General features: G+C 42.2%; 1 protein-coding gene across 6 annotated transcripts in view; it reads right to left on the reverse strand.

Moving 5' to 3' along the window:
- Window positions 1-25,193, reverse strand: part of KIAA0825 (KIAA0825 ortholog) — a 398,113-nt gene that overhangs the window by 218,756 nt on the left and 154,164 nt on the right. For all 6 annotated transcript variants that reach the window (XM_090038268.1, XM_090038263.1, XM_090038264.1 and 3 more), the window contains 2 exons: window positions 17,572-17,711; window positions 2,270-2,458 (listed from right to left, as the gene is read on the reverse strand). In XM_090038268.1, coding sequence (XP_089894394.1) covers window positions 2,270-2,458; window positions 17,572-17,711 — 329 coding nt within the window. The remainder of the gene's footprint in view (window positions 1-2,269; window positions 2,459-17,571; window positions 17,712-25,193) is intronic.

Consider the following 25,193-nt stretch of genomic DNA (forward strand, 5'->3'; position numbering starts at 1 on the left):
ATTGCATGAGGTACCAGATAAAGACATTCCAAAATGTAGCATCTTCTGTAACTTGTGCTTGTGAAGCTTCCAGCCTGTCACTGTTTTCAGAGTAGAAGCAGGGGAAAGGGAAAGGAGTAAGTTCAATCTGGGGGGGTTTCAGCCCCCCTGAGTACTGGAGTTCCCCTAAGGTTGGAGGGGGGGCCTCCAATTCACCCACCACACCCATCAGCACCAGCTGGGGAGCCCAAAGAATCAGTTCCCTCTGTTGCCTTTCCCCCCTCCCATTCTGAAAACAGTGAACACTGGCAGACAGCCATGGCCATTGCTAGGGACAACCAGCTGCAGGCTCCCAGTGGGAGATTCCCCTCCCCCTGGAACCAGCAGTGAATTTCTGTTTGGTTTGGAGTAGCACTGTAACTCTGAACACTTTGCAGAAATAGTTCTAAGTTACATCTGGGAGCTGCACTTCTGTCTGCACCCACCAGGCTCTAAAATAGGGTTGGTGTTCTATCTCCACTCATCCTGTCAATGTTGTGCTTAGCAACCACAAGTGAAAGATTCTTGTGGCCAGGGGAGCAAAGAAGAGGGAGCATTACTGATGACGGTACTACTCTGGAAAGGCACAGAGTAGTACCATATGTTCCAGTCCCTGATGCTGGCATTATTTAGGCATTTTATATTACAGAGTCATGGTAAAGAAACAGAATGATCCTGATGGCAGGGACTGAAACCAAGGTCTCTTCTGATTCAGAAGAGTGCCTTGAGCACTGAGCCACAGACTGCTATCTTTCTATCCCCTTTTTTACTCTTCTATGCCCCCATGATTCTTGTATTCCTTTATGCTCATTAAGCCAGCTTCAGCACAAAGGATAGGGTATGCCCCAAACCAAACTTGTGTAGCCTGGTGGTCAGAGCATTTCTTTCTGAAATGGGAAATGTGGATTTCCTCAGGCCAAGACCCCACAGGTTAAGATATCTGTCAGTACAGTGAGTGGTGGCAGTGATAATGACAGCAGCTTCTGGAACTAGGGCAATTAACATTACTGCTGCTGATTCTGTTGCCATATTTCCAGACCTGTAGGGAGCCCTGTGGGCTAGATCCAAAATGTAGAGCTGTGACCCATACTGCTGGAAATTTTGCAGAGGAAGGAGTGGTGGCTGCCATAACTCCATATCAGATAACACTGCCACCACCAAATTATAGCCTCAGAAGCCAGGTGATATGTCCATGCTCTAGATTTTCCCTGTGGACTGGCTCCATACCCTGGATCTAGCCTGCAGACTGGCTCTGCACCACTCATCCAGTCTCAGGGCTGGATGAATTGAACACCACTGAGCTTTCATCCTTTTTTCTTTTGCGTGTCCACATGCTTGTCTTCATCCATCTTATATCGCAAGATCCTCCTGGAAGTCTTCTGTTCATGGCTAGAACCCTCTCTTCACTTTCAAATGCTACAGCCACAAGCATCACTCTCCCTTGCATCTTCATCTCGTACCATCCTATAATTGTTACTTGGGTACCAAATAAGCACCTCCACTTCCTCACTACTTTCTCTGGGACCACTGCAGTACGCAGTCTGCAGGCTTTTTTTTTTTTTCTTTCTCCTTCCTTCCTTCCTTCATCCCCCAAACTTTCTTTTTCTTTGGGCTTCCACACATTTCTTGTGGTCACCAGAAGCCCTTCATCCACACACCTTGGTCCAACCTTTTGTTTTTAGCCTCTGTTTCCTATTTTCCCCCCTACATGGGAGGGAGCATTTCTTCCTTCTTCTGACTCAGCACCTGACAGACCACCAAAAGAAAGTCCTCATTCCTCTTGAACCAGTCCCTCTTTATTCTTTATGGGTTTTTTAAATCTGTTCTCTTTCCAGAAAGTAGTGGTGAAGATTTGATGAAAGTGTTCCTACTAGACAGCAGGATCAGAGAAACTGAACATGCAATAGCTATAGGAGATTGTCTGCTATCATTTCCCTCCCTTGGCTTAGAATAACATCTCTATGTTAAGGCACAAAGACTTTTGAAAATTGGGCCCCATGCTATCGCATTTTTCCGCAACTACAATAACTGTATATCCCTCGAGAGTCCTACCTTTTCTGCAATGCCTTGATAAAGTGTTACACAGACACACATGTCTTTTACATGATTTTCTGAAACATTTCAATTCTAAAACTAATTAAGGTAAATCCTCATTACTTAAACCAACTTATTAAAATAAAAAAAATTAATACATAGTGCATGCTTGAAAATTAATGCTTTAAATTACTAACTTAACTGATCATTTTCATACCTGACATATTGTATAAGTAATCCCACAGTTGTTCTTTATTCATGTAGCTCTCAAAACCAATGCCAAGTGATTTGGGTGACAATGTACAATAGGATAAAACTGTAAAGATTACTTCAATCCAGCTAGGCTCCTTGCAATTTATCTGTTCTACGTAGGAAATTTGCCCATCACATTTTGGTGCTTCAGTTTCTTAAAAATAAATAAAATTGTGGTTAGTATAATTTCCAATTAATCCAAGTCATGGTAATTGAAAGTATCAATCATAACTTACTTAACATATATCTAAACAATATTTCAAACTACAATATCACTTGCAAAAATTGAAATCTTCTCTTCTACATAATGATATTTGATTGGCTATAGCAACTTGAATTATATGCAGCAGTTAAATAAAGGCCAGAAAAAGGTTTCACAAGCAACAATATGGCATATTCCTATATTAATTCACAATATAATTAGAATGTGTTTAATAAATATAAATTAAAATACAGGTAACTTTTTCTGTAACCATTAGGCTTATGATCAAGAAGTTGTTCTTATCACTTGGGTCATACTCATAACCATTGAATTAATAAAATGAAATTATATAAATCAATGAGTTAATATAAAATTCAAATGAAATGCCACCTGTAGAACATTTCCAAACAACAATTTGATTTATTTTGGTATTTAATTCCTTGTTACAATAAAAATAATCCAATCAGTTCTCCAAAACAAACAACCAAACAAACCCCTCAGCCACAGTAAAAAGCAATCAGGGCTCATGGTAGAGGTGATATCTTTTATTAGACCAACAAGATTGTTGCAAAAAGTTTCTTTAATTGCAAGCTTTCAGGCACAGACACCCTTCGTCAGGCATTGGAGAATAGATTGTTAAAGTTCTCTTGGGTAGAAATGAAAGTTCATGTTTTCATAATTTGCATCATCACAGAACCTCACAAGAGAGGTGAGAGACTCTTTACCAGCTATGAACTGCCTGCCCAGAAGAGTATTTCATCTACTGACTCCTCTCTGAAATCCTATGAAACATGAATTTTCATTTCTCATTTCCTATGAGCAGGTGACAGATCACCTGGACAAAAGGGAAGAGGTTGATGTTATATATTTGAACTTTAAAAAAGCATTTGGCCTGGTGTCCTGTGATGTCCTCATGGAAAAATTGGGCAAGTGCGGCCTCGACTATTCCACGGTCCAATGGCTGGGGAACTGGCTCCGAGGTCAGATCCACAGTTTGGTAGTTGACAGAACCAAATCAACATGGCACTCAGTGACTAATGGTGTCCCCCAAGGCTCCATTCTCAGACCCGTACTTTTTAATGTCTTCATTAATGATCTGGACACTGGTGTCAAAAGCAGACTGGCTAAGTACGCTGATGACACCAAAATTTGGGGAAGAGTGTCCACACTTGAGGATAGGCTGGTGATCCAGGCCGACCTCAATAGGCTTGCAAGGTGAGTGTATGAAAACCTGATGGCATTCACTATGGAGAAATGCAAGTTGTTCCACCTTGGGAATAAAACCCTGCACTTATAGGCTTGGCAATGCTGCACTCACTAGCACCATGACCAAAAGAGACTTGGGGGTCATGATTGACCACAAGATGAATATAAGCCACCAATACAATACTGCAGCTGGCAAAGCGAACAAAATTCTGGCTTGCATCTCCTGATACACCTCAAACAAGACCCAGGATGTCAGCCTCCCACTGTACTTGGCCTTGGTGAAGCTGCAGCTAGAGTACTGCACCCAATTCTGGGCTCCACAATTTAGGTACATGGAGAAGCTTGAAAGAGTCCAGAGGAGAGCCATGCGCATGATCAGAGGGCAAGAGAACAAGACTTATGAAGAGAGGCTGCAAGCTATAGGACTCTTCAGCCTGGAGAAATGCAGGCTCCAGGGTGACACGGTAGCAGCCTACAAGTACATAAAGGGTATGCATCAAGATCTGGTGGAACCCCAGGGGATGACAGGATCCAATGGTCACAAACTCCTGCAAGACCATTTTAGGCTAGACATAAGGAAAAACTGCTTTACTGTCCAAGCCCTCAAGGCCTGGAACAGACTCTCCTGAAGTGGTGCAAGCACCTCCTCTGGACACTTTCAAAAAACATTTGGACACTTATCTTGTTGGGATCCTTTGACCCTAGCTGACTTCCTGCCCCGTGGGCAGGGGGCTTGATCTAATGATCTTATGAGGTGCCTTCCACCCCCAATGTCTATGAACCTATTTATCCAAAAAGTACAACCTTATAGCTGGGCCTCCAAGTAGTAACCTTACAGTAAAAGTAGTAGTTTTTTCAGCTGATCTAAAAGGAAACCTATAAAGATTACTAGAGTAAGAATTTTGCACATCCTACTCAACTATCACATTCCTCTCATCAGTGTTACTGTGATTAATTTAGGAAAATGTGGACTATCTTTGGTAAAAAATGGAGGCAGAAGAAGTCTCAAAAAGATGAGATGCAGATTATTTGAATTCTAATATGAAACAGAGCATTTCTGAAATTCAGTGACCTCTCAAATTGCTTCAGCTATTTTTCTTTTCATGTACAATGCAAACCTGTCTGAATGGTAATAATGTGTCTACATCAAAGCAATATGTTTTCTTTAAATATGTCAAGTACCTTGATGTAGTTCCAATGGCTTCCATTAGGATAATGTGAAAGACTCAGCTCTCCCTACAGTTCCTGAAACACATTTTATATGAATGACTTACAGTATAGATAGGCATTACATTTCTAGCAGGAGAAATTCAATGTTAGAAACTGGAGTGTGGACATGGGCGACTGGTGCCTCCTGAGTGGGGGGGCACTTGCCCCCCCAGCTGTCAGCGGCTGGGGGGCAGATCCTCCCACAGCTGATCCCACAGGCTGTGGGGGGGGGGCACAACTGATCCTGCTGAACTGCAACTGACAGTGGCGCACAGCTGGCACTTCTGGGCATGCCACTAGCACTTCCAGGGTGGCAGGATTGGCTACAGGGGGTCCGCTTCTCCTGGCGCACTCCCTAGCCAGCGCTCTCGGGGGGGGGCACCTGTACTCTCGGGGGGGCACCAGCGCTCTTGCCTGCCCCCCCTGCCTGGGAATGCTGCTGTCAGGGGGTGCACCAGCGCTCTTAGGGGGTGCATGTGCACCCCCTTGCACCCCCTACGCATTGCTACTGAGTTTGGAGGCGTTTGTGCAGTTTCTCCCATGGTGAAACAAAGATCTCTTCTGCAGAAGACTTTCTCCCACAGGATCAAATGCCTTCATACTTCTCCTACTTGACTCCTCCAAGAGGCCAGAAAAAGTCCAGTGTGGGGAAATACTCTCCATGCCTTCCCCAGTTGGGGGGTAATCCTAGTCTGGGGAAGGTGTAGGGAACAGGCACTGCTGGACTCCTCCCAGATCTAGAGAGGCGTGGCACAGTGTTCTTCCAGTCTGGGGGACACAGAGGGAGCATTTCTCAGAAGCCAACTCCTCCTTGGCCCAGGAAGAGTTGAGCTGCCACTGCTCCCCAAGTGTTCCCCAGAATGGAGTGCCCCCAGTCTAGCAGGACACACAGGGAGAATTTCTCAGTTGCCCAACACCTTTCAGGACTAGGAAAGTCACAGGCAGCCTTTTCTCAATGTTCCACTCCTCTCAGAGACCTGGAGGAATGGAGCAGCAGATGCTCTCTGAGCTTTCCCCAGAAGTATGACGCATTGTCAGAGCAAGTGTTTGGAACATGCTTGGCATGTTCCTTAAGATACTGCCTGTGCACTGCAAATGTATCTTTAGCTACAACTGCAGACATATCCTTAACTATAACTGACCTAGGTCCTAAAAGACTGATATCATCACTTAGTAGTAGTGCAAATTGGTTATAACCTTCACTAAAAGGGGCCTAGAGTATTGAAAAAATGAGACCTGAGCCTCCACAATAAAAAATGTATCACTTTCTCCTTGACAGAAATCATTCTTTCAATATCTATCAACACTTTTGTGGGTGGCCACAGTTTTTGCAAATACCTTCTACTCAGAAGAACCTTTGGGGGAGGGTTAAGTAAGTTTGCTTATTCACTTAAGCAAGCAAATGAAACTCAATCTTAGATTATAGTTGCTGTTACTCTTCATATGAGAAAAATAAAGACTAAGGAAAGTGACATAAAAGAGTAGAGAAGGAAAAATATTTAGAAGCAGTGGGCTCCTAGAAGGGCGGGCAGTTCAAATGCAGAAACCTTGGAATAGCCAAACCGAGGGACAAGGCTTTGAGCTGAACTTACATTATTGTATTCTTTATTAATAAAGCAAAATTCTATAAAAGAGTAAGTTTGGATTTAAATATTGTGCTCTCTAAGTACAGCCAGATAGGAAATCATCTAATTCCTGGGGTCTGGGACTTTGAATTAATTCAATCTAAATTTTCTTTACATTGATACTAAGTATTATACTGCAGCCACAGTCTGATGTACTAGTAAGTTTTAAAAAAGTAAAAAGAGATGGAGGTGTTAAAAATGAAATAACAGTTAAATGGAGGTGTTTGTATGTATCTTCCTAAAAGTAGTGTATTTGCAATTAACTTGACAAATAAGCAGCATATTGTCTTCCCTGGAAAGACCAAGTAAATCCAAGAGCATGACTACACTGTTAAAAATTTGCTAATTTCAAAGGCTGTTTCCAGACATTAAAAAAAAGTGCTTTACTGGAAGAAGCAGCATGTTACTTCAACTTGGCTCTGCAGCATCTGTAAAGACTGGGTGCTTCAGCAGGGCTTATGGCACTTTTATCTAATATTCAATCAGCTATTAGATAAGAGAGCCAAAAAAGCTCCACTAATGCACCCAACTATATAGACATTGGGCAAGCCAAGTACAACTAATGCGATGCCTATTCTGGGCATATGCTGGGCTCAGTATGGGAGCATGCTTAGTTTAAAGTAAAGCAATATTTTGGGGGTTTTTGTTTTTAACTTCTGCAAGCAACGGAATTTTATAAATTAGTGGAATTTTGGGGAAAGAAATCAAGTTATAAGATACCTGTATCTTTTCCATCTGACCATGAAAGAAATTGTCCTTGTAACCGGTAGCCTTATCTTTCATATCATATGACCACCTTATAGGTTTTCCACTCCTTAGATTTGTAAAGTAAAAGTTCTTTTCTGTAGAGAATTTCACCAAACTTTTAAAAATGCGTTGAGGGAAACTGTTGGCTGGTCAATACTTTTGAAAATGAGACCTCTTATTTTAGATGTCAACATATGGATATAAGCAATTAGAGTACATACTTTTGAAAATCTAGTATCTTGAATTTCTGTTTTCCATGTACATATATATGAAATATATATAAATAAATATTATTTAAAATTTTTTAATGAAAATGTCTATTTTACTTTGACATGCTAAAGACTTTAGCTGAGATGAATCAATCATTCTGTGCCAAAATAGTCCATCTTAATATGTTTTTTTTTGAGGGGGGGTGGTTATTGTTGTTTCGGTTTTTTACAGTCAGTCCTATCTACTGTAAGATGAAGTCTTGGCTAGGTACAGGTATTCAAAAAGCCTGAGCCTGAATTGATTCAATCTTTGCAGGTTAGTCAGTCTAACTTGACTAGGTTAAATCACTTTGTAACTGCACAGACATGCCAGACATGCAGGCACATGCCTGCAATGGCTCAGGCTAGAAGCCGGGGTGCACTAGAGTAGCCCTCCCTTTCTTGTATAGTGCTGAGAGGGGGTGGCCAGCCCCCAGCAGGATGCTTTGATTAGGGAGGTCTACCTGCACCATCCCAGGCTTTTCTCTGCTTGCTGCTCAAGGAGCAAAAGTGTTGCTAGACCCCAACCCCCCTGCTAGCACTCTGAGGCAAGGGGGGTGGAGTGTGTGCAGTGCATGCATCTGTTGATGATACAGAACTTTTCAACCTCTCTCCCTGCTTCTTTATACTGTCTACAGAAAACTGACAAGTGAGCAAGCCAGCAAGGGCCTGATAACAGTGTTTATCACCTCATTAGCAAAACAACCTCTGTCCATTACTTCAAACTCTTCTCAACAGGTCAACTTACCAGCTGACCTGTTGATTAGCTCCAAACAGCCCTAAGCGGTCACTATTCTGTCTGCCTGTCCCAGTGAAATTGGAGAGACTCGCACACAGAGGCACCTCGCAGCATTAGCTAGCATACCACATGCCTAGGGTCTGTGGGGTTGGGGTCTATGCTGTGGGAGATAGGAGGGAGGGAGGGGGAGGATCTTGGCTTGTCCAGCAAGCAGTAAGGGGGAGGGAAAGGCAGGGAGAATCCAGTCAGTCCCTGCTGTGCCTGCAAGTCTCTGCCGGAGCTCCAACCGGGGAGTAAAAGGGAGGGGCCAGCACTGCTGTGGAGCAGAGAACCCTGCCCAGCCCAGAGAGCATGCCAGGATGCTGGAGGTGTCTGGTTTATCTTAAACCAGCAAGGGGTCTGGGACAAACATTGCATAAACCAGTTTGACCCAAATCAGTTAAGTCTGATATTACATTCAACCAGGTTTCTCTCAAACCAGCTTTAGCTGTTTTCAAACTGGTTTACGTGCACTGAACATCTGTTCTGTTACAGGTTTAAACCAGTTTCTGATTACTTAAACCAGTTTATGTGTAATGTCTGTCCCTAGCCCTTTAGAGAAGCAGAATTACAAGAAAAGTAATTTACCCTTATTTCTACCTTGCTGGACATGATCTACCTTTTTAGAGATGTCTCCCAGTAACTTGCTGACATTACCATGCTGATCCAGCTTTTATCAGCTGCCTGTGTAGTCATGAAATTATTCTTGCTGCATTAGGAGAATCTTCTGAGATTGCCTTGAGACACATTCTTCCCCAGTGAATTCTTACAACTAGGGTGGGCTCTAAAACATAATACTGCTGCACTTTTTGCCCCAAGTTAATAGCCAAAATTCAGGGTCCTGCAAGAGAAACTGATGGAGGTAGGTATTTCTTTGATTCAATCCTGTTTATTTGTGAAGAATACATTGTTTTTCCTTGATGGTTAATAGAACAGTGGCCAATGACAACACAAAGAGGACTAAAAAATGATAGAATATTTAGACTACTTTACTTTGTCACAGTTCTGAAACTCTTTCCTCTAGCACTCCAGCAAAATTTCTCTAGAATTTTTCTCAAGGTCATGATCTCAATGCTTGTTCTGCCACCTCCCTTTTTGTTGTTTTTCTATATCTGTTTCTGTGTGATTCTATCTGCTTCTCTCTCTCACAAACACACACAGATATCTCTTTCCAATCAATCATATGTTAACTGTTAAGCTTTCTATCAAATGATAGTGGAACTACCTTATTGAGCCACATGGCTACATTTTACTCTCTCTTTGCTTATAGCTTTATTCTGGGTGTAGGCCTTGTTGTTTCAAAATCAAAAGATGATTGACAGATTTTTACACATATTCTGAATGATAAGTGGCTGTTATCCCTGCCATTTTAATGAAGTATAGCCTAATCTTTAACACCCCCATCATCAAAACAGTACTAGTCATCCCAATGCAGCCTAAAATTGTGATACTTGAAAAATCCCATCCCAGACATAAAGGAGCAACTTAACATATTATAAATAACACGATTTACAAATGAAGACACCCTTCTCTTCATTTGATACCCATTTGACACTGTGAAACCCCAAAGCCTAAGTCTATCCCAGTCCATGCAGTTGGTCCAATTAGACATATCACCCACAGAAATTCTTCCCTCTTGCATACTTCCTGGACCATCATGGCTACATCAGTTATTACATATTTACAATTTATACTATTTTTTAATAGAATACATTGTAAATATGTAAGTGTGGGACATTGCCATGTGACTGCCCCTCCTGGAGAAGCAGGACACTGCCATGTGGCCACCCCTCCCTGAAGACACCTGGCTTGTCCTCACCCTACTCAAGCTGGCCATGCCCACCAGCCTCCACTACATGGGCCATCTCTTTGGGGTGGGCAAGGCCACCACTAGGGAGGCATTCCTGGAGGTCTGTGGTGCCCTCCAGGACATGCTGAGGCACATGGTTCTTCGCATATATATGTGTGGTAGTGATGGCAGAGTTCCATGCCCTGGGATTCCTGCAGTGCATTGGGGTGCTAGATGGGACCCACATTCCTATCACCAGCCCGCCCCAGTGTGACTGGCCCCATTACAGCTGCAAGGGTTTTCACTCAGAGGTGCTCCAAGCTGTTGTTGACCCCCAAGATGCATTCATTCATGCAAGTGCTTGCTGGGAGGGCAGTTCCCATGATTCCCACATATTCTGGAACTCTGCCCTGCCAGGCCTGGAGAGTGGGCGCTTTGCACCAGGGGTGCCAGACATGCAGCTGAGTGCCATGGCAGTCCCTCACCTCTTCACTGGGGACCCTGCCTACCCACTCCTACCCTGGTTCATACCAGCCAGCTGGACCCCCACCAGGCCCACTTTAACTGGTGCCTGGGCCAGACTTGCACCCTGGGGGGAGTGCACCTTCAGCTATCTGAAGGGATGCTGGCACACCCTTACTGCCCACTTTAAGTTTGCCAAGGACAGCCTCCCCCAGGTTGTTACAGCCTGTGTGCTGCATAACATATTTGAGGCCCATGGGTGCTCTTCTGCAAGGCCTGGGTGGAGGAGGCACAGCATCCAGAGGCCATCTGGCAGTAGGAGCACCACCTACAGTAGCAGCAACAACAGACCCCCCCAACCCAGGCAAGCCACACACCCACCACTAAGGGCCAGGGCACTGGGTGCAAGAGGCCCTGGCTGACCACCTCCTACTGCACTCCTCACTGTAGCTTGTCTGGACTGCTGCCCATGACCCTCTGCTCACCCCTATCATCATGAACACTGCAGACATGTCTCAGAAGAACAACAGTTACTATTCCCCTCACATCAAACAGACTCCCACTCCCTCCCCATCAAGCCAGCCCCTCCACCTCCCACCCCACCCACCAACAATAAAACATCCTCTTCCCTATGCAAACTATTTATAAAATGCTCTGTGTGCTGTCCCGCTGTGGGGGGCTGTGGGATAGGGGCACCTAGAGGGCATAGCCTGGTGACAGACAGCCAGTATTCCAGCCATTCCCCCACACACTCCGTTCCCCTGTAGGTGTAGATGCCACACAGGTATGGCTAGGGTTGGGGCCAGATAGCAGGCTGCACAAAGGTGGCTTCCAGGGCCAGGATAGTGTCCAACACCCAGCACTCATCTGTGGCCTGCACTGGCCAGGCCAGGATTGTGTTCTGCTCCCACAGTGCCTCCAGCTGCTCACACTCCAGAGACAGAAGCTGCACCCAAAACTCCTGGTCTGCCTGGTTCCGTGTCTCCTCACAGGCAACATCTTCCACCCTCCAAGGCTGTGAGTGCTCCAGCCTGATCTCTGACACTGCCACCAACCACTCCAAGAGGTTGATGTGGTCCTGAGTCTGCTTCTGGTTGGAGCCTGCACATCTGCTGGGCTCCGGCTGTGGGTGGCAATGACCCTGAGCCTGCATCCCAGCTGCCAAGCATGGCTTCTCCCCCACATGCAGCTGCAGAACCTACACAGCCATGAGAAAAAAGCTGTTTGTGAGAGTTTGCAACATTTCAGAGATAAGATGCGCTGCATCAGGAGCCATGCACTGCCCAGGCTCAGATTGGGGGTTGGGTGTGCCCACAATAAGTCAGTTGGGCAGGCTCAGGCCCAGACAGCCACTGCGTGAGCCCTCCCATCCCCACTCACTCCCATGGGGCTGGCAGGCTGCTGGGTGCTGGCCACGGGCAGCCTGCCTCCCCCCCTTCACATGGAGAGACAAGCCAAACTCCTGGCAGCACCTGCTGCTGCAGCTCCAGATCCAGCTTGCCCATCCCTCCTCCTGCAGGCCAGCCGCTTTCCTGTGCTGTTACCCAGCCCATGGTGCCTGGGCTCAGGGGCTCCCGAACAACTGGGACCAGGAGCTACCCACGCCCCCACGTTCCCAAAGGGGGCCTCTCCAGGGAGGAGCCCCAGGGCCAGCCTCCCTATTATGCCAGTACTGTGCCCCAAGCATGCCCCTGCTGTGCATGTCATGGGTGCTGCATGAGGAGCTGTTTGCATGGATTGAGGGGTGCCCAACTCACTATACCCTGCTGCTGCTGACTGCAATGGTGCCTTAGGCACCCCTGCATACCTAGCATGGGACCCTGAGATTTGACAGCATGGGGGGTAAACCTGGGCTGCCACACAACCTCCACTACCGGGAGGGCTACCTGTGGCTATGCTACATGACCCTGACCTCTGCAGCCAAGGAGGACAGCATCGCTGACATCAATGCATTTCTCAGCATGTGACAGGCCCATGCCCACCTAGCTTGGGGGCACAGACTGCTCAATAAAGTTTTGCACTATCTCCCACCTTTCTGCATACTGGCTGGGGGGAGGGGGACCCAGGGCCAGGGAAGTGCAGCTGGGCCAGGCGGGGGGGGCAGGGGTTGGGAGGGTCCTCCCCCCAGTGAGGGGCTTACCACATGGCTGTGGCTGGCATAGCTGGTGGCTCCGCTCGGTCCTGGCTGGCAACGATGGCATGTGGATCTAGGCGGTGTCCTCAGATGGTGGGCCATAGTGTGTATATGCCCGGCTGGGGGCCCCCCTGGGGAGGAGGTGGCACTGCTGGCAGCCAGCAGTGTCATGGATAGCTAGCCGTACCTTGTGGCTGGGCCTGGGCTTGTCAAGGTAGGCTGGGACAGGGGCTGTGGCCTGGCTCCCAGGGTGTGAGGATCTCCATCAGTTGCTGCATAAAGGGCACAGATTTGCAGGCACTCCTGGACTGATGATTGTGGTTGGTCACAGTGACCCACTGTACTCACAAAGGCTTTGACCTTTGTGCAGTACTGCCCTGCTGACCAGTCATGCCTGGAGGCCTAGAGGGGCCTTGGGCTGCATGCTAGTGTGCCCCAGGGTTCAAAATGCCTGCAGGCTTTTAAGGACCTGAGGCAGGAGCTGCCATAGAGGCAGTCCAGCCATGGGGCATGAGAGGCTCCCAGCCCAGAGCCCTGAGGCTAGCCTCAGGCTGGCCCCTTAGAGGCAGGGCTGAATTGGGAGCAAATTTGCTGCCAAATCACATCTACATGTGCATAACTATGCAGTAACTAATCACAAGTAAATTAGCTACTCACAATTAGCTACTTTTACTCCACAGTAAGCATGTGCATGTGTAGACATGCATGCTTATTGTACAGTAAACTAGGTTATTGCACAGTTAAGCTTCATGTGTAGATGTGCCCACTGAACATTAGATCACCTGCTCTCTCAGTTACCTAGAAATCTTTTCTGAATTATAGGGTTCTATTTTTTCAAATCCAATTTCCCAGTTTTTGACAAGTGTCTGTTTCCATCTTCCTCACTACCAACTGCTTCCTTTTTTGGCACCTTACTACAAGAAATTATTCAAGTTCCATGACAAATTCCACAACTTCTAAGAGCATTTTTGGCCTCCTTTCACTGCAAGAGCAATTCCAGCTGAGTATCCATAAGTTGGTCCATTACCAATTAATCCTAGCAGTCCTAGATGGATATGCTAAGCACAGATCTCAAGATCTGCTATTTCACATGAAGACTCTTCTTTCCCTTCCATTTTAGCTTTGAACATAACACAGCAAAATCAACTTGATCATTGATTCCAAAATTGCATATCAAGGGCTTGGAGCAGATCCTGGTTAACTGAGCCCTTTTCCAGGTTTAAGTTATGTAGCACTATCAGAGCAGGCATCTTCTCAAACATTCATTTCACCCTTGATACTGAAATGAGACAAATACCAGAATGTTCTTCCCCCAGAGAAAGTTCCCCATCTGTACATATAGGTGGAAAACTGTACTTAAGTCCACAGCTTGGGCCAATTCCACACAAAGACTTCCTCTGAGATTTGTGATCATAAGGTTGGCTTCTACAGATAATTTCTCAGTTGGTTAGGTCCTTGCTGTAGCTTCTATCTCTTAGTAAGGTCCAAATTACCCAGCACACTTTTGCCTTCCTGTCTCATAAAAGTTCTTCTGACCCAGGTGTAGTAAGGGTGGTCATTTAATTAATCCATGCTGCCATTCCTGACTGGGCATGTTAGCAATACATTTTCCTAATCTGTCAGACACCTTGCAATTGCTTTCCTGACAGATATTTTATCTCTGCATGCAAGTCATCTATCAGCTCTTCTGGGAAACCTACAGATATTACTTTATTTTCTCTTATGATTCTAGCTCCTGTTCCAGGTTTTTTTTTAAACATCTTTTGGCCACTTTGATTCTTGAGCACATATCCTTTATTTTCTCCATTAACAGAACAGGAGTTCAAACTTCAGCCATTTGGAAAATGGTTCCCACACACACTACTAGTGTTCTCCTTTTCTGATCTGAGTACTTGGCCAAAACTTTGGATCCCAGTTTTTTTAATTTGCAGGGGAAACTGATGGAGAAAGCAGGAAAGCAAGTATCTTGTTAAAGTAATCCTGTTAATTTACAAAGAATATATAAGATCTTGATTTTAATACTTGTTCTGCTGTATCCAGGTCTTTCTACTTGATTTTAACAACACTGAGAACCAGTGACTAATGGCATGAGCTAGGCACTACAACAGCCAGAATTGAGAAGGTGACAATAATTCTGGTAATTCAAACTAGTAGTAGCAGTATTTTTGGTGCCTAGTATACTTTATGGGCATAACCTGAACTGCTTGATGGTTTTCAAACCTCTAACCAGTTGGACAAGAATTCTATGTACCCTGCTCTGAAGATTTGGATGCTTATATTCTGTGTATATCCAGCATCTACTTTAGGCACCTAAGTGCTTATGTGGCTATGGGCCTAAATGAGTTGCCCCAGGAAAGTGTGGCACAGCAGGAGATTGCAGTTTCCCAATTTATAAGCTAGCACCTTAACTACTGGATATCATCTTTAAAGACAGTCCTAGAAGCATTTTGTTTGAGCTCTGGTGACACCAAGGGGGAAAACAGAGTAATTTGTGGCATGCCTTTGATGAATGCAGCAAAGCTACATGAGAAAACAGTAAACAAAACATTTTAAAAAAATGACTCAAGCCTCAAATTATCATGAGATTTTTATAAGATAATGGTTTTTCCATTTTTTTCTATTGTTACTTACCTTATAGATAAAGGGTTTATGTTTCTGGCTTTTTGTCATAATCACAAGAGCAAGAAACTTTCTTAGTGAGACCTTGGACTTATGTGAGCCTATGACGCCAGGAGGTAAATTCTGAATAAAGCCACTTACTAAAAGGAGATTCTTAGTAAAATCTACACTTAGCAACAGTAGGTAGACCACAACTACCTCCAGTTCCTTTCACTCTCCTTTTTTTGGACAGTTGTTCTTGGGCACAGTTTAATGACTAAGCGATTCTAATTCAGGCTATGTAAAGATGGGAAAAGTTTCTTCCACCCACTGATACAGACACGTAAGGGAAGGTGGGGACAATAGTCTAACTCTGCGTGTTTGAATGATGTATAACATAATGAGCACAAATACACTGGCATGATATAAGTGATTACCACTGTCTAAAAACATCCGAAATGTAAAAAGCACTCATTTAAATATCATTTGTGCTGGCAGATATCTTTTTGGTTTTTTGCATGTATAAAAGGAAAAAGTTGAAAAGCATACTTTTACCCTTTTAAAAAGTTCTGTATTATTTATGCTGTGAAAATAAGTTAGTTCAGGAAGTTTTGTGATGTGGATGAGACTCATCATGCCCAAATCCAAATTTATAGTATACTTATTTTTTAACAACTTGCATGTAGTAGCTGATTAAGAATATACTACTGCTGGTGAAATATATGTTTCTATAGTACTATAAGACTTTCGTCTTCACTAAGAAAATAAGCTATACTACTATTTATCCCTAAGATATAGTTCTAGATCATTTTTAATTGCTTTAGAAAATAATTTTGTACAACCACACTTTATGAATTTTTAACCTTTATAAAATTCATATAATGAAAAATATATCAGTTTGCCATCAAACACAAAAGTGCTTTATTAGAAATGCTATTTGATAAACATGTTTTGTTGCTTTACAAAGTGTATTATTTTATATCACTTAAAGCATCTTTCCCACAAATCTGTAATGTAAAAAATATGGTAATTTTCACAGTACATATTTAATTTGAAAAATTAGAACTCTAGAAGCAAATGACTATTGTAGTTTCAGTTTTATGTGAAATAAAAGTTTATTGATATTATTATTGTAAAGCTAGCAGCAGAGCCTTTGCAAATTACATGCTTTTTAACTCTAAGCAACATATGTACTTGCTTGAAGCTCAAAGGGTTGGTCAGTCAATAGATTAATAAATTCTGTCACTTCATCCTTGTGATAATTTAAGCAGCTGGAAAATTCAATACAGGATAATGCCAGAGTAAGAATATGTTCCTGATCAAACATTTGTCAGTCTTTGTAAAAGATGACAGGTATTTGAATAGCTAAGTGAATGCAGTGCAGCACTCAATAAGAAGCATGACAGAAGTTGAAGCAATGTTGTACTTCTGATAAATGTTAGACCACTTAAAAATGACAGACCTAAATAATGTTATGTTTAATATTATGTGGACCTAATATTTTGTGCGATATGTAACAAAAAGTTTGTTGCAAAGAATGATAGAAACTAGTTTTTAATAATATAACTCAACATTATTGCAATCATTAATCATAATTAGTAATTACACCACTAGCTGTTCAATAACCTAATCACTTTATATGAAAGCTCCTAAAATGATAGGTAAGAATGTTTAATATTTTCAAAGATAACATTAGCAGAATAAAATAGCAAAACCAATGTTGGACCATTCTATCATTTGCTTTTCTGTATGTCTTATAATTACACACCTCAACCTATTAATATAAAGGAACCATGACATTAATATAAAGGAAAATGCCATTTTAGCTGCCATTTCAAATTTTGCTTACAATAACACACACAAAATACCTTTTTCATTGTTGAAAATCTGTAATATTTTACAGGTAACTTTTTAGGATCTTAATTCTAAAATACTGGAATCTTAAATCAATTTTCATAAAAATAGTAACAATTCCAAAAATCATTCACTTTTTAGAAGCTTATTTTCATAGTTATGATAATGGCCTATTTTATCAAAATGTTACCTGATTCAACTGTTCAGACTGATTGAACAATTCTCATAGTAAAAAGTAAGAAAGCCTTCTTTTTGTAATTCAGTATCTGTCTTGCTAACTGAATGATTATTGATACCCACTATTAGTTGGCATCTTTTTATCAGCATTCAAGTTGTGAAAAATATAGCAGAGCTCAAGAACACATCGGTACTTCTCACAGATATTCTTACACATGTACACAGCACAAATACTTACTTGACCTCTTCAGTAAAATTTTCACTAAGAGACAATCACGATGTAGCAGGGTTTCCAAAAGCAAGTTCCAATTACAACATGGTTGGGATAAGAGCAGTTTCAGTTGACCCTGGGCTGCCATTTCTCCAGCTGATGGAGTCCTTTCAAAATGTAAGATAAAGAGAGAATAATGTAGTTAATTTATCTATGAAATTAATAGCCTTAAAGTGCAGATGTAATGCTACTCCTTTAAATGTCAATTCCTCCCAGATTACTTTGAAAATGCTTTCATGCTTGCTTACTTTAAGGCTGCTCAGGGAAGGAATTACATTTAATCTCAACTAGCTAAAAGCAAATTAACATTTGGTAGTCTGCCAAATTTATAACTGATACAAAGTAACCTCACTTATCTCTTCTGTGGAACCATGTATATTCTTGTTCCATGAGAGAAAAATGATTTTTCTTGCTTGAATAAATCTGAGGTTATAATATTTTAGTTCAGTAATATATTAATCGTTTAGCACAAGACTATGAAATATCTGAAATAAAGAATAAGAAGCTGATAAAAATAGTAAAAGTACTCAGAGTAGTGCATATATGATACCAGCTCATAGGTTAAGCAGCGTTTTGAATGTCCTGCAAAATCTACATTTAAAATCAGATGACCTGAAAATTGCTTTGTCTATCAAGGACCATGAGTAGATATGATGAAAAATTGGGTTAATTCAGCCATACATTTACTGAACTGAGAAAGAGCCTCTACTCCCCAAATAATCTATTTAATGTCGACTTGTCTCTCTCTCTTTTTTTTTTGTAAGTGGGGGGTCGGTAATTTTGTGTGTGTGTGTTTTATAGCAAAAATCAGGCTGCCAAAGGGCTTACATCAAAGGACTTCCCCTGAGCTCACCTACTGACTACTACAACAATCTTAAATATGAAATATTTAGAAATACAATTAATTTTGATTTTGATTCTATAAAGTGGGGCACCAGGCTCTTGCAAGCAACTTCTTTGATTAGAGGTACCACTTCCCTCCCTCTCTCTACCCCCTTCAACAGAGGTGCTACAGAAACATCCATCCACTCTATTACTTCTCCAAGCTTTCTGCCTTCACATTTGTTTTCCTTACTTCTTAGACAATCCCAAAAAAGGGGCCAGGAAATAGGGACAGCAACAGCCAGAACAAGATAAAGAAATACAGCAACTTCCTCCTCAGCAGCTCTGCAGCTGACAATCCTGTCAGTGGTTGTAGGGTGAGGACTGCCAATCTGATCTCCCTAGTGGACCTGGTAACTGTACAGTCCTGTGAAGCTGTGTGAAGCTTCAGTCACTGATTTGATTTGGAGGAGATTTGGCTCGATTTAGCAGCTGAATCTCCAAATCGAACCAGGAGACCCATTATCTCTCCAAATTGAATTGGGAGCCTCCAAAATCGATTTGGAGAGATTCGATGATTCAGCCACAGACACAACTTTGTACGTTTTTTCTACATACCTCAAGGTACCAGGTACAGCTTGTGAATGCTGAGATGATGAGGCGGATGGAACATCCCATGGGAGTGCAGGGGACACCCGGCGGTGGAGCTGGCAGTGGACTGGAAGTGCTTCTGGTCCACTTCCAGGTTCACCACAGAGCGTGCAGGGGGCCTCGCTGCACTCCTGAGGGATGCTCAATCCACCCTACCATCTCAGCGTTCACGAGCCATGCCCAGTACCTTGAGGTATGTAAAAAAAACCCATATAAAGCTGTGTCTATGGATGGATCGATGATTTTCTAAATCCAAATCGAATCTTTAGATCTGGCCGAATCCAATTGGGAGAGTGATCCAAATCAGTGAATCAAATCACTGTCTCTCGAATCAGGCCGAATCTGAATCGAATACTGCCCGCTTTGCACACCCTAATTGCCCTTACCAGTCAGCTACCCTTATTTTATTCAGCCCTTCAAACATCAGGCACAAGAGTGAAGTGTTAGCCAATAAACTTCGATGAATGTGACCCCCAGCTGTGATTACATGCTGCATCACATATAGGGTTGGAAGGGTTGGAAATTTTCCCTTACTGTCTTATCTTTCATTGTTGAATGACATTTTCAAAGCCATTGTCCAGCTACCCAAAAAACTTAGCAAAGTTTGAATCTGGGGTGACTTTTACCCATTACTCATTTTGGTTGACAGTTTATGGATCCATAGTTATCAATGAAGAAAATATATGCACTGAATGTGTAAAATTAATGTACATACATTTTTTGTGCACTGATGCATAAACTATACATGCATAAACTCTACCCACCAGAGCTCACACTCCCATCCTTTTCTATTAAATCAAACCTTCTCCAATAGAAGCAACACTTTTCTGTTAGACTGGAGAAGGATTTATGTATAGCTGTACAGAAAGTTTATGTGCCATTTATGCACAGCTGGTGGCATATAACTGAACATGTTTCATGTGGCAGCTGCTGATCGAAAAACTCTTCCTTGTCAGGTGCTGCTGTAGTTATACTTCCACAGGTCTGTCACAACCCATCTCCACTTAAGCATTAAAAATTCCTAGTAAATTATTACATGAAAAACGTTTAGTTAAGACTACTATAAAAAAGCAGCAACATGCTTGCAGTAACTCAGCCCAGAAGCTGGTGGAGGGAGGGAGGGAAGGAGCACTAGAGCATGCCTCTCTGCTTGGCTGGAGCAGACAGCATGGGCCTAAGCTAGTGTGTCCAACCTGTGAGGTGTTCGCACATGAGATGCAAAGCATCCTGGGATGCTGGGGGACTGTGAGTTAACTTGAATCTCGAGGGATCTGTGACAGAAGTTCAATAAGCCAATTTAACCTAAATCAGTTAAGTCTGATACTACTTCCATCCAGGTTTATCTTAAATCAGTTTTGGCCACTTTGAAGGTGGTTTATGTGCACTGAACTTCTGCTGGGTTACAGATTTGAACTGGTTTCTGATCACTTTTACTGGTTTGTGTGTAATATCTGTCCCTAGCCCAGGGGTGTTAAACATACAGTTTACAGGCTGAATCCAGCCCACAAAGGTGGGTCACCCAGCTTGAGGGTTTCTCACTGGCTGGACCACCAAACCCATGGAATTCAGTCCACAGAGCTTGTTGCAATAGCTGCTGGAGACCCTGCATTGGGAGTGTTAATCCCTGCAGCTAGCTCCAGAACCCACAAAGTTAATGTCGCTTGCCTCCCCTCCACTATTACCACTATAGAAATGTAGGGTTTTTTGTTGCTCCTGGCAACTAATATGGGCAGCAGGGATAAAGGGAAGGGTGAGCAACAGCAGTGTTAACTTCTTAGAATCCTGAAGTAATGTAACACATTACTATGCCAAACATACATTACTAACAGGATACTTTGGTAAAGAAGGTCATGTGACAGAATGGAATTATACTTGCAACACATGGTCTTTAGTGTAGTACTAGTTGAGCAGTAGTTGACAATAGATCGGCATATGAGTGAAGTGAGTATGTGCCCTAGCTATTCATTTTGATGCTTTTATGGGTTGGCATCAGGTGTATGATACATGTAGCAACTTTAATTACTTGGCAATGACATTTTTAATGTATTAACATTACACATCACTGAAATTTAAGATAATTTTAATGTGTATTATTATATATGAATAAAAATCTTAATAGAACTTGAAGTAAAAAGACTTTTTTGCACATTTTACAGCAATTAAACTTTCAGGGATAATCCCTTTCATTACAAATCACTTAAAAAAAATTACACTTTCTGAAGATACCTGGTTTCAACAAATGAATAAAAACAAATTTGTATTTACACTACTAGACAGGTAAAAATTAAACAGTTACTAATATTAAAAGTAACACCTTTAATATACTGACTTAAGTGTCAACTCTACATTTTCATTAATTCAGTAACATTACAAGGACATTTGTGTCTGTCTTCATGTGTATTTCATATATTTCTACAGCATCCTTCCTATCAATGCCTTCCACTGCCTTCAAAATATGAGAAAAGGAAGGGGGTTGGTCAGTTAGGGATGTGAAGAATAATATTTTTAAATTACATAAAAATATATAATATATACATAATTGCCCTTTTTAGAATATTTGGGTAGAAATAAAACTTGTCTGTCACTGACCAGATGGGAAGTTATCATATTGCAATATAAACTCGTTCTTGGCTCTTTACGCCTCCTGCAAATTGAAATGTACAGTGGTGTGACTCACTCAGAGGAAAAATAAAATATTGCAGACATTCCCTACAGCCACTAAACTAGCACCAATAAATGCACTGAGAAGTTTTGTATTGGACATATGGAGAGGCATATGTTCTATCATCCTCCTAGCTCATGTAGCAGTGAACATAAGACTAGCCTCATAAAAGAGACAAAAGGTGAAGTATATATAAATATCACACACATAAATGTTCAGTTTTGTAATAGTACGAAAAGACACAAATGTTGATTTGCACAAGGTAAAATTATATGAAAGCAACCTATAAACCACAAAAGCAAATCACTAAAAGAACATTAATATTTATGAACTAGTCATTAAAGTTGAATAAACAAATGTGCTATTTCATTTGAAATTCAAGATGAAAAATAAATGTGAAAAATTCAATATTTTTATTAGACAAACAGAAAATTAATCCTGATATACTTTAAGCAAAAATTATAAAAATGTTAAAGAAACAAAATACAAATTAATATATGCAGAAATTTAGAATTCCTAAAATATTAAAGATTTCAAGGATTGATCTGCACAAATAAATTTGTTATCAACTTTGTTGTAATAGGATTCAATTTACCATGAGGCATAAAGCTGAAAACATAAAATAAGGATTCGGAAGATTTTAAAAGAAAAGTTTTCTGTAATTTGTATATTTTTTCACTCTTTATTGTTTGTATAGCAATAAGGGATGAGAAGAAATAAACTTCCATAACATTAATGCACAGTAAAAAAAAATTCAGAACAAAATCAATAATTCTCAAATTGTGGCCCTTTTTCAAGTCAATTAAATTATGAGTCTTTTACTGAATTTTCTGAACAGGCAAATGTTTTGTTGTCAAAACCAGGAATTAAATATTTTTCTATTTTTCTGTCAATTCCTGCATGAGGTTTTGGCCATATGTCACACTGGCCACACAAGGACTTGCACTCTTCTCTCCCTTTCAATTTGCTGTGCTGAGAAAGTTATTTCCTAAGTGGGAAAAGCAGTGCCTGGAATTCCTCATTTACATTCCTCTGATTTTTCTCCCACAACGTGGAAATATTTAGGCCTTGAGTATTTTAAAGCAGCTTTCTGCTACTCCTCAAGCATGTCTACACAAGACATTTACTGCACATTTGACTAATGAGCACCTACACTTGTGCCCCTATTAGGCTGGAGTAAACTAATTTACTCTGCAGCAGGACAGTACTTCTAAATAGCACATGTAGATATTGCCTAGTTGCTAGCCTCACGTTGAAGCTCCTTCATGCCTCAGCCAGCCCATCCACAGCACACTGCACCAAGGGAAGCAGCCCCGGGCTCGCAGGCTGACCTCTGGGGTCCCTGCCAGTCGGATCTGTGTTGCCCAGGCTTCATGTCCTGCACCTGAATAAACTGCTCCCAGGTGCATGTTCAAATGGTAAGCCTGGGAGCAATTAACTCCAGAGGAATAACTTCTGCAGTTTATTCAGGTGCCATAATTACACATGTAGATGCACCCCTCCAGGACAAAATTGCTTGAAAGGCCAGTGGTGAAATTATGATTACAAAGCAATAAGTGACAGTTTTGCTACTCATTTAAATGGGGCTAAGATTTCACTTTATGTAACTGGTCACAGAACATACTCCCCTTTGGCCATGTACATGTGTTCAATTTCTACTGAGAGCATCATAAAACAAAACAAAAAAAGGTTTACAGACATTCATACTTTTTTTCCTGGAGCAAAAATACCCTCTCCAAGAGAAAAATAACCCAGAAACAACCAGGGTTAAAAGACTCCTAGGAGAGTTTCTCCCAGGAGACTGGACTTCTGCACACCTTCCCCTGGGTTAACATCTGGGGCCAGGCTTTCCTGGTTTGAGAGCCTCCTGCTTGCTTTCCTTTGCCTTCCCCTGCTGCTTAGTTGAAGATGTTTGAAAAGCCAAAAGGGCCTGGGAGGAAAGCCAGAGGGCCTCTAGCTCCCAGCCTTTCCAACATCCTCTTTTCCCTACTCCTACCTCACTACTCAATTGGGTAGCAATTTAACAGTTGGAGAGGTGGGGAGCCTGGTGTGTGGAGGCTTTCCCCAAGATTGGCTCCCAGCCCTGGTGACTTCTCTTCAGCACTTTGCTGACCTGGAACAGAGGGGGATGAGGCAGGCTGCTGTGTCACAGTGGCAAGATTTGGGAGCCTTGCTGCCATGGCAAAATGCCCCCACCTCACTCCGCAGTGCTCTGGGTCAACCCATACCAGTGCAGGGTGACGTAGGTTGTTGCACCCCTGTGGCAAAACTACTGGAGTCTTGCTACAGTGGTTGAGTGCTCCCCTGCTCTTTGTACTGCTCTTCCCACCATGAAAGAATGGCCCACTTCTACAAGTCAGCTGACTGGTGGGATTTGGGGGGAGACGGCATCCTCCTGGGACTCAGACCTTCCTGGGGCTCTCTGTGGCAGCTGCTGTTTTCCAGTAGCTGCCAACTTCCATTTGACAGCCTGCTCCTTCCTAGTCAGGGAAAAGGGCAAGCACTCAGTTAAATGGTTCCCCTAAACACCAAGGTGGCTCCAGGAGCAGTCCTATAGTACCCCTAGCTAGAGAGCTCATCAGTGAAGCTCTCTACTCCTGGGGCTGGAGGAAAATCTTTACTGTCCGGGTCCGGGCTACTTTTCTACTGGAAGAAATTTCTTCCAGTAGGAATGAATGTCTTTATGAAGGCTTTACATAAGAGGACCCTGTGGTTGCTGGTTTTACCACCCCTTTCTCTGAAAGCAATACAGGGGTGAAGCAAGGATATTACACCCCTGGGATGATTCACAATATTTGCTACATTTTGAGGATTTACCTACAAATAAAGGAACCAAAATGACTTAAAACTTAAGATCCTTGCTATTCATTACAATCTTTAATGCCAGAATAAATGTGACCTCAGGAACAGAGCATATTTCTTTTTTCTTTTTCTTTTGAAAGAGAAAATCATTTTTTCTTATAGTTAATCTGAATATTTACCAAAGCATCTAAAATATGAAAACCAGAGGGGAAGATCTCTTGGAAAATGCCAGAAGTCAAAATAATTTGTTGAGGAGAGGGAGGAGGCAAAGGGGTTAGAAGTAGATCTTACAATGGGTGTGGGAGTACTTTGGGTCCAAAATTAGAAAGCAAATGACAGCACAGCTGGTAGCATATGTCTCATATATAACTTGTCATTATAGGCAGTGACACAGAAAGCAAAATTAAGCATTTTCTTCTAATCATGCAGTAAGCACCCTAAAAATCAAACACAACTAGACAGTGGAAAAATTTGGCATATTTTCAATGAGTTATTTAAATATCAACCTCTTTTTTGACCAACCCTAGTAAAGACAGGGATTTAAGTTCATTCTTTTGTCCTAAATTATACACCATGAAAGCTGCACCTGTGCTAAAGCCTACATTTTTTTCAAGAACAGTATAACTTTAGGTTTCATTAAAATATCTTGAAA

Source organism: Crocodylus siamensis, chromosome 3 (assembly GCF_052110815.1).
Source record: "Crocodylus siamensis isolate JL-2025a chromosome 3, ASM5211081v1, whole genome shotgun sequence".
Lineage (NCBI taxonomy): Eukaryota > Metazoa > Chordata > Crocodylia > Crocodylidae > Crocodylus > Crocodylus siamensis.